Raw genomic sequence first — 9,519 nt, 5'->3', positions numbered from 1 at the left:
CATTGATCTACAAGGAAACTGAATGTTTAAAATTACAGGGGGTGCAGGGGGGAGGATGGGGAGGGGGGGGGAAACAAGAGTTACAGAGCCAAGAAAATAGTAGCGGATGGCTGAATTAACTAGAGAGAAAAAGCCCAGGATATATAAAACATGGACACTGAAAAATAAAATAAGGGAGGGGGGATGGTACAGCAAGTAAAACATGGCAAAATTTACATATGGATGAAAAGTAAAATTGGAAATAAAAAATAAATCATGCCAAAAAGCAGTTCAAGGCAGAACCACACTGAAACAAACATTTGCTTATGGTCTTCATGTACTATAGATAATATATCAGAATTTCTTTTTTTTTTTAATCAACCATTAGACTTTTTGTTTGCACTCCTAAAATTCTACTTTGTCTTGTATACAGATTCCAATAAGAACACTGCACAATTAGCACAAGGGGTCCACGGAAAATTGTCCTTGCTTGCCAGCGATCCTGCCCACAACACAAAAAAAGAGAAAAAAAAGGAAAAAAAAAATAAGGAAAGGGTCTGCCGCATGGTACTGTGCCAGTTCCATCTGCTTTTGCCAGCTTGAAAAGTAGGAAACCAAAATTCCCTTCCAGGAGCGTGTGTCTCTCTCTTTCCTTGACGAACTGTCCCTTGTGTTTGTACAAAAAAATTCAGTCTCTCTTTTTTTTTTTTTTTTGTTTTTTTTTTTTTGTTAAACACAAGCATCCTTCTTCCTTTTCACATGCCATTTCCATTCTGTCTCCATAGTTGCGAGTTGGTTGTTTTTGGGTTGTTTTTTTTTTTTTTTAAACCTTCCTCCCCCCAACATCCACTAAGATCTGCCTCCAAGTTCTTGCATAGTTGAAGTATATATGCCGTACTTAGCTTTCTGAGTGTGAATTTCTGACTGTGACAAGAGTATGAGTTGTAACCATGTTAACAAATAACCAGAGTGGTTCTAGAAACCATTTTTATAAAGTCTACCTATGTTAAGAATTTAATATTGGTGTACATTTATATTAACAGAATATTTACAGTTTGTTTTCTTTGTTTTTTTTTGTTTAAAACAAGAAGTCAAAAAAAATTCCTCTTAAATTTCTGCATAATATAATAAGGCAAAAAACAAACAGTTTTGTACATTATTATTATTATTATTATTTTAATATATATCTGTAACTTCGGTTCCAAAGTACCAAGGTAAGTGATCAATTGGCCTCAGAAGGGAACCTCACAGTGGACTGTAAAACTACAGTATTTCCATAAATAATACTTTTAAGAAACCCTGGGTATTTTTTTCTTAAGGATCTGAGGCCTTTAAAATGCAAATTTAACTAAAAACAAAAGCAAAATTTCTTCTTTTTTAAGTGAATAAAGAGCACAAAATTAAAAAAAATACAAATCCATTAAAAATGTTTCTCACATTTGGGAAAAAATGTACAAACTTGATATTTTTAACTAATTTTTTTTTTAGCACAGAAACAAAAAACAAAACCAAAAATCAATACCTATATATTAAATTCCCATTCTCAGCAACCTTCTTGTTGGAAAGTCTGCATCCCCGACCCCGTTATTTATGGAAATGTGCTTAACTTCTACAAATTTTACATAAAAAAAAAAGTTTACAGCAGTGCATTTTGTAAAAGGTTTGTTTTTTGTTTTTTTTTTTTTTCTGTTTGTTTTTTTTTTTGTTTGTTTTGTTTTGTTTGTTTGTTTTATATACAGGCGAGTTTAAAATTCAATGTTGGGGACTATCGTGCCTCTACTTCTTTGGGGTTCCTAGAGGGGGAATAGTCCCTGGACTCTGAGTTTGTGAGTGGAGTAGTCCTGCGTGGGGAGGCAGGTCTGGTGCTGCTCGCTGGTACAAGAGGCGGCGGGGCGCTCAGCGCTGCAGTTGGTGGGTTCCTATTTAAAATCCCATTGTGCATGGCAGTGGATGGACTCAGTCTGGGGTAATGCATCCCGCTTAAATGAGGCATGAAGGATGGCACGTGTGCCAGGTGACTTTCGATGGGGGACGAGTGCAAGTGGTGCATTCTGGCACGCTCAAGTTCTTCCCGTAAGTGCAAGCGCTCTCTTTCCTCCACTTGCCGCAACCGCTCCTGCTCTCGGCGGGCTTCAAGAAGGTTTTCATGGTTATAGTCATGTGGCTCCCTGTCTCTATAAGAACGCTCATGGTCGTAAAATCCAGAGGTGGTAGGGAACCTATGCATAGGATCCGTCCGGAGCTGGAAGTCCATTCGACGGTGCAGGTCTAAGCTCCGGTAGGCATCTCGCAATGGGTCCCGCATTGGGTCCCAAGAAAATCCAGGATGTGGCAGCCTCTCTCTTCCTGACAAAGGATTCATGCCTATGAGCGGGGTCATCATTCTGCTGCGGTCCAGAACATTCATGTTGTTCATCTGGTGCACGCTGCCCATGGAGATGGGCATAGAGGCAGCCATCGAGTGAGGCAATGATAATCCATGCAAAGTTGGCGGTGGGGGATGCTCCACTGATCGAGAGTGCTGTGAAGGTTCAGAGCCTACCACCAGCACATCACTGTCTTCCTTCCTCTCCTCTTTGACTTTGATGTCATTCTTAATCTTCTGGAGGTCACTGGGAAGTTCTGTCTTTCTCTCCATGTCCTTGCTCATTAGATTGGTGAGCTTCAAGCTTTCACTTAGTGCAGGTTTGCTGTATGGTGATACAGACTGGATTACTGGCTTTGTGTTGTCCTCAGAGGGTCTCTTATCATGGCTTGGAGTTTCCTTCACTGGGGAACGGCTCTCTTTGATCTTGTGTTCTGCTATGGGCGGCTCCCTCAGCCGGTCAGGGTGCTCTCGCTCGGGTTCTTTGGATCTTTCCCTTTCACTGAGGCTAACCTGCCTGATGGGATCACTGGAGGTTTGGCTGTTGCTGCGGATGAGATTGCTTATCTGATGTGTCACTGGAGCTGATGCCGGTGAGGATCTATTTGAATGTCTGTTTTTATCCATGAGGTCTCTGTAAAAAAGAGAGAACACACATCCTTGGTTTTGTGTGAATGAACATACATGTGATGCGGGACATGCATTATACTGTGCCTAGTTGTGTAATTTGAGATTGCTCAGGAAATGGTTTGAAAAGCTATGCTAGCATCAGCTATAGCTGCGATGCTAACTAAAAGATATGCACTACCTGCCTTTACATGCTACCTAGAACAAAATGTTAAAATGTCCACAAATTTGAGGACTAAATTTGAAATGCATTTGAAAGAATGGTATATTTACCCTAAGAGAAAGCCTGCTTCACTGAGAAATGCAGGAAAAGAAGAATTCTAGACAGCTCTTTTTTTTTTAAAAAAAAGAGTTTACTGTTGTTCATATATACACCTTGCTGCCAGACAATGATCTTGGATCTAACACTCTTAACTCAGGCTCCTTTCCTAAAATGTGGATCCAGGCACAGAAACCAGAAGCCTACAGAAATGTGTGCAGGTCCTTCACAAACCACTCTTGTTTTCTGGAAGCAGTCACAACATGATGCTTTATTTTCCTATGCAGCTGCAGGAGAGTTTTTGTGGTTGGCAGTTTGGGCAGGTAAGCTAGGTGCTTAAGGAAAAAAATCCTGGAATAGGCCATGAAACTGAGTAATTGACCTCCATTTCAAGAGGACCTGCTATGATGAACAAGGAGTTTGATGACAGCGTGGATGGTTTAGAAAGAGAAGCATGAGGGTTTTACATTTCTAACTGCACCTCTATCTCTGAGCAAGCCAATTAGTCACAGTTAATCCCACCTTTTTAAAGAGGGGAATAAATAATGCTCAACATTTAAAAGCACTTTGCTCTGAATGAGAGACACTTTAGATGCAAAGTATGATGGTGTGATTGAGAGAACCACATTATGTAGCTGAGAGGCTCACTGATGCCTAAGTTTTATGCCAGGTTTGCTTTGAAGAGCTGTAAGACCTGAGTGCCAAAAGCTGGAGGTGTTTTCGGGAATTCTGTAAGTATTTCTCCCTTATGATTACAGTTGCTAACCCAGATTTCTTCCTCTGTGGTAGTCCTGACTGCTGGTCAAGGATGCGGTTTATTAAAACCATGTCCAAACAGGGATGCTGGGGACAGCTTAAGCTGAATTAATAGAAATGTAATAGAGATATTAACCCCTCTTGAGAGCAAAGTAACCTTGGTTTGCCAATGAATTACACTAAAGCCAGGAAGGAAGCTTCCTATCTGAATGACTGTCCATGCAAGGGTGTCAAGACAATTCAACATTTAACACAAGATGATTTTCAGTCTATCGCTTCCACATCATCTTGTTCACAGGCACTGCCTGAAGATCCCATTAAAAGCACTCCAGGAAAACTATGAACCCCCTATCACTAGTCAGATGCACACATCTAAGTCTTGCAGGCTGTTATTGCCTACAAAGTAGCTGCCTGTTAGAGACAGCCAGGCTCTGAAATATAAAGGGCTTTACAGCTTCAAAATCATGTAACTGGAAGCCAACACAATGATTTACAGTCCAGGTGATACAGTCCTGTCATAGTTAATAAGGGTTACAATGCAATTTTTTAAAATCAGTTTTGCTAATGGATTCATGCGCGCTGCTCCAGATACAGGCATTTGCATTTTTATCTTGTTAATGTCCAGCTAACATTTGAATTCATCAGCATAACTATGTTAATGAGAACTATGACTGTCTCCAAAGGCCCCATCACAATGCTAGCTTCATGATTTCAGAATATACAGCAATTTTAAAGCAGCTGCACTGAAAACAACCAAGCATACCCTGAAAACACACTGACACACTCATTTCCTCAGCCTGGTGCTTTTTATTAACCTACTAGTGGGGATTGGCTTACCATATTTCCACAGAGGACAAATCCTAAAAGGCAAAGGGTTGGGTTTTTTTGTACTGCTAGTACTTGTGCTTATCTGAGGGAGAGGCGTAGCGGCTGCTTCAAAGACAAGCAACATTTTGCTCTGAAGAGTATTTTATGATTGGAAAAAATCAGAAAAAAGTATGGACGAAAAATAGGCCTAGAAGGAAGCGCTGAAAAGCACACCCTGCTTACCTCTCTTTGTCTCTGTCATCTTTACTCAGAGAAAGATCCCTCTTCTCGGGCTCTCGCTCCCGCTCTCTGTCTCTGTCATGGTTTGTCACTGAGGAGCTTCGCTCCGAATCGGTGGGCTTGGGCCACTGTGGAGGTGTTGGGAAGGACGGTGGGGTCCGATGGAGTCTGTTCCATGGCTCATGGGGATTATTGAAATTCTGCAGGTTTGGGCCATCTTTGTGAGTAAAAATGTTGTTGTGAGCTAGAAAAATGGCATGGGAGGAAGAGTTAAAAATAATTCAAACCAAGTAATTACATACACATTTTTCACAATGCTAATCACAACCAGAACTGTCCTTCCAAGACTTTTCAATGGTGAGGGGGAGCTACTAGCAGATGGATACAGATACCTCCAAGACTGGGTGTAAGATCCACCAGCACTTTTAAGGCTGTTGGTGGAGGAAGCTTTAACTATACACCTGAATAACTCAGAGATGACTGAAAATACCCAGCTCCTCTTTTCCCCCCACCCCAGCAAGGGTTCCAGCACAAAAGCAGTATTTTTCCTCAGCTCCTCTCACTGGCAGAAACTTTATAATTTCTGGGTAGTTACAAGCGATCAGCTGCTTGCAGCTGAGGATTCAGGGACTTTTTTTGTTAAAGAAACCAGACTATTTGGTGGTATGTATGTGTGTGTAAAAAATAGAGCTTGGCTATAGGCTTTTCAGAACAGTCACCTGATTTTCCTCCATCAGTCTTCAGCTGATTCCTGTTGCACCATGAGATGCAAAAGCATGCTCTCATATGTGTGGCTCTCAAGCATGTCTTGCCTACAGGTAAGATGTTTTTGAAGTAAAAGAATTTTATACAGGTAATTTAAACTTCAGACAACTGTTACAGAGGAAGTCTACACGCTGAATTAGGAGAAGTATCAATAGCTGTTCCACTATGCATCTTCACTGTTGAAGGGTGTTACTTTAGATGCCCGTAGGGTCCCAGAGCTCAGTGGGGTCTTGCAGCTTGGGTACCCCTAGGAGCACACAAGGCACCAACCTTCAGCAGTGAGGAGACACAGAGCACAGCTAGTGATGTCTGTGACATGCAGAAAAGCTCCCACCGCAGAGACCTGGAAATCTTAGGTGCAGTGTTTTCAGATAGGAGAATGGAGGTTAGGAATTAAACTTCTTTAAAAACTACCACCAGCTGCTGTAAATATTAGCATGTGGCTTTTCTGGAAGGGATGTTTGTCTGCAGTAACCCAGCCAGTACTTACTCAGAGCATGACTGCCTAATCCTCCAAAGGCATTGCTGCCTAAGTTCCCAAGGCCGCTGAAGGTGCTTGACCTGCTAAATGGATCTGGAAAGGCAAACAGGGATTTAGCAGGCATTTAGCCAAGAATGTTGGAGAATGAAACGCACCCCTCCCCTTCTTAACGGTCTGAATCCAAGTAGGATTAGGCCAGACTTTAAGCTGATCCTTCTCATTGCAAGGTTCTTTGCACAGAAAATTCCCATCACGTTAAAATGGAGAAGGGATTCAGTGCTCACTCTGCAAACAGGTGCTGTAATAAACTTTTGTATGCCAGTCAGAGGGGAGCTAGAAATTAAGGTCTAATAGCTGAAATTAGGGTGGCTGCTGCTGAGCTATAACTCTCCTTCCTTATCAGTACTAAGAGCAGAAGCACTGCAATTGCTTTGAAAGAAGAACCTCAGCAGGCTCCTCAGTCAGCATATTGAGGGGATGCATTCTCTCCCTCTTGTTTTCTGTATACAACTTTCTACCCTCTTTGTAATAGTGCACAGAGACAGTCCTAAGCTAACTGCTACACACATCCATCCTTACACCAACTAACTTTGGCCTCTGTGTGCCCAAATCCTCTCCCATAACAGCTTCCTTAGTCCCAGTGGTGGTGGAAATGATAGCATAGTCTTAGGAGCTACATAGGGATGGAAGGTTTGTATCCGTTGAGGCAAAAGATGAATCTTGCCTTTCCTAGTCAAGTATCTGACTATTTGGCTACTGGCATTTGTCTTTATAAAAAATCTTGCCTTTTTTTTTTTTTTTTAAATTTTATTAAAGGCACCCGTCATCAGAAGAGGTTCCTCTCTGAGCAGACAGAGCCTGACTCAGGCTTCTGCACAGTCCAGAGATGGCTATGGTTTAAATCATACCAGTGTACTTGTTTTCTTTCCTACTGGTCTTCTCTAAACAACTCCTCCTGCCCACTAGCTTTTTGACTGTCCCTTTAAAGTCTTTAACTTGGCATGTTACAGGAGGTGTGTTGCTCTCCACTTCCTCATGGATATTCTTATATTTAAAATATCGAGGCAAACAGCACAAATAGCTTGGATCTTTAAGCAAACAGCTATTCGCTTATTTGCCTATTTTTGAAAAGCTGTTCATGCCCTTCCCCTTTGATATTAAGTAGATGAGTGACTCTGTAGAGATACAGTTAATTTTTATAGAATATTCAGGAACTGATGTCAATCTGGGTGTTTACAACAGAAAGAAGTCTACTAGGTCATGTGGCATGCCACATTTACTGATTGGATGAGTGTTACTAAAACATTAATCAACAGAGCTTGAACTTTAATTGGCAATGAGCTGCTTGTGAGCTTCTAAAATGAGGAAATTTGAGAAAATCAGGCTCTACTTACTACCAATTAGGAAACTGAAAGGCTGGCAAAATGTGCAGAACAGCTATTTGCCAGCAACTGTTCTCTGAACTTTATTAAAGAACCTATCCAAGAACTTTCATAGGTGGGAAACGGTACGGGAGGAGCCCATTTTAAGCTGTGGCTTGGTCGAGGTGCCTTTGCATAATTTTCTCCCATTTGCCTGCGCACATTCAGTGGCACAGACGGGCTCTACAGGTCACATTTCAGCTCCTGTGCAGTGTCCCAGCAGTGACAGCCTTGACTGCTCTGCAATGCCCTCTTCTCTTGCAGGAGAGGGTCTGCTAATTCTGCCCCTTTCCTTTGGAGGAGAGCAGAGGGGATGTGCTGGGCAGCTGGCACAGGTGAGAAGCTGGCCATCTTCTGGTTCCTGAGACAAAGCCTCTCCTTCCCCTAGTGCTACAGTGCCTCAAGGCAGGACCACACTGGAGAGCCAGGAATGGGTCAGAAGTCTGAAGGTGAAGGCAGGGTTTTACTTACACTTACCTGCCAAGTGGTTAGTAGGCAGGAAACTGCTGTGGTGAGGTGAAGGACCAAAAGGGGTGGTAGCTGGATGTGTCGCACCTGTGAGAACAAGGTCCCTTTTTAGTTCAGTGACAAGTGACTGCTTGCATACACCACAGTCCTGGCCGTCACATTCAAGAACAAGATGCAAAGGCACAGGCACATTTAAAGATAGCAAAGACAGGGGAAGACACTCCCCCCCAGCTGAGCGAGCTACAGGCAGGATTTCTCTGAGTGCCCTTTAAAGGGGTCTGTGGGCACTAGGAGGCAGGAGGAGACCTTGCACTGAGCCTTTCGCTCACCTGTAGTAATAAGGCAGTGCATCTCTTTGTCTGGCGTTTTCAGTCATTACTCTGTGTTTATATTAAAAAGGGTCAGTTCAGGTTATGGGCCCAGACAGAAAGTGCTCAGAAGTGACTGATTAGAGTCTATGTGAAACACCAGTTAATGACAGGCACGTAGGGAACATCAATCATGCCTCTCCCTTGAGAGCTCCATCTACGCTCTCACATCTGTCTCTGCATCCACAGGCTGCCCCTGTGGTATTTATTCCCCTTTGCTAGACACTGCTCATTGCCACGGCGCCATGCTACCTCGTGGGAAAGGAACACCACTGCTGAGCATGCTGGATTACATTAGGTTAAGGCAGGGGGCAAGAATGGGCTGAAACAAGCAGGCCTGCCCTGTATTTCAAGGTGGACCAGGCTCATGCAGAAAATACTGCTCTCCTTTCATAGCAGAAAATGAGAGATTTGCTTCATTTGCAGACAGACGCATGCAAACCTGAATGGGCTTGCAATGCAGTGTGAGAAGCACTGGTGTCACCTGCCACTGGGATATGTGGGTTCTGGAGGAACATTAACCCCCATGTATCTTGCAAATGATGGTATGTTTGGACAGTATCACAGGCCTGGCTTTCACACTCTAAGATTAGCACAGATGATTTTCAGGATGCACCTGAAATCAACTTTTGAATGTTTTTATGTTTCAGATGTGTGTGACAAAACGCTTCTGTGGCTCCAGTATTACACTGACAAGCCCAACCCTCTCCAACTGTTCAAGCTATGAATGTCCTTTTGGTGTCTCCTCCTTGCCAGTACTTCACTACAGCAGACAAAGCAGAATTAGTGACTATCATAACTTTCAGAAGCTGCTTGATGCAAACACAACTTCCAAAAGCACAACCCGCCACACCTGCCATTAACTGTCTCATTTTGTTAGAAACTAATAATTCCACACAACGACAGAAGCAGTACTTTGCCAAGGAAATGTTAAGTCCTGCGCAAAATAGACCAACATCTAAATAAAGTGTTTCAGTGCTTCT

The 9,519-nt window shown here is 42.7% G+C and overlaps 1 protein-coding gene across 18 annotated transcripts in view; it reads right to left on the bottom strand.

Moving 5' to 3' along the window:
- Positions 1-778: 778 nt before the first annotated feature.
- The window catches only part of FBRSL1 (fibrosin like 1), a 547,437-nt gene continuing 538,696 nt past the window's right edge, over positions 779-9,519 (bottom strand). For 17 of the 18 annotated variants that reach the window (XM_040602430.1, XM_040602507.1, XM_040602444.1 and 14 more), the window contains 4 exons: positions 8,178-8,255; positions 6,289-6,372; positions 5,037-5,277; positions 779-2,978 (listed from right to left, as the gene is read on the bottom strand). In XM_040602430.1, coding sequence (XP_040458364.1) covers positions 1,745-2,978; positions 5,037-5,277; positions 6,289-6,372; positions 8,178-8,255 — 1,637 coding nt within the window. In that variant the 3' untranslated portion in view covers positions 779-1,744. The remainder of the gene's footprint in view (positions 2,979-5,036; positions 5,278-6,288; positions 6,373-8,177; positions 8,256-9,519) is intronic. The other variant, XM_040602491.1, reaches the window with a different exon arrangement.

The sequence above is a fragment of the Falco naumanni genome, chromosome 1 (genome assembly GCF_017639655.2).
Source record: "Falco naumanni isolate bFalNau1 chromosome 1, bFalNau1.pat, whole genome shotgun sequence".
Lineage (NCBI taxonomy): Eukaryota > Metazoa > Chordata > Aves > Falconiformes > Falconidae > Falco > Falco naumanni.
Note: the sequence above shows the minus strand (reverse complement) of the source record. Positions and strands in the feature narration are given on the sequence as shown.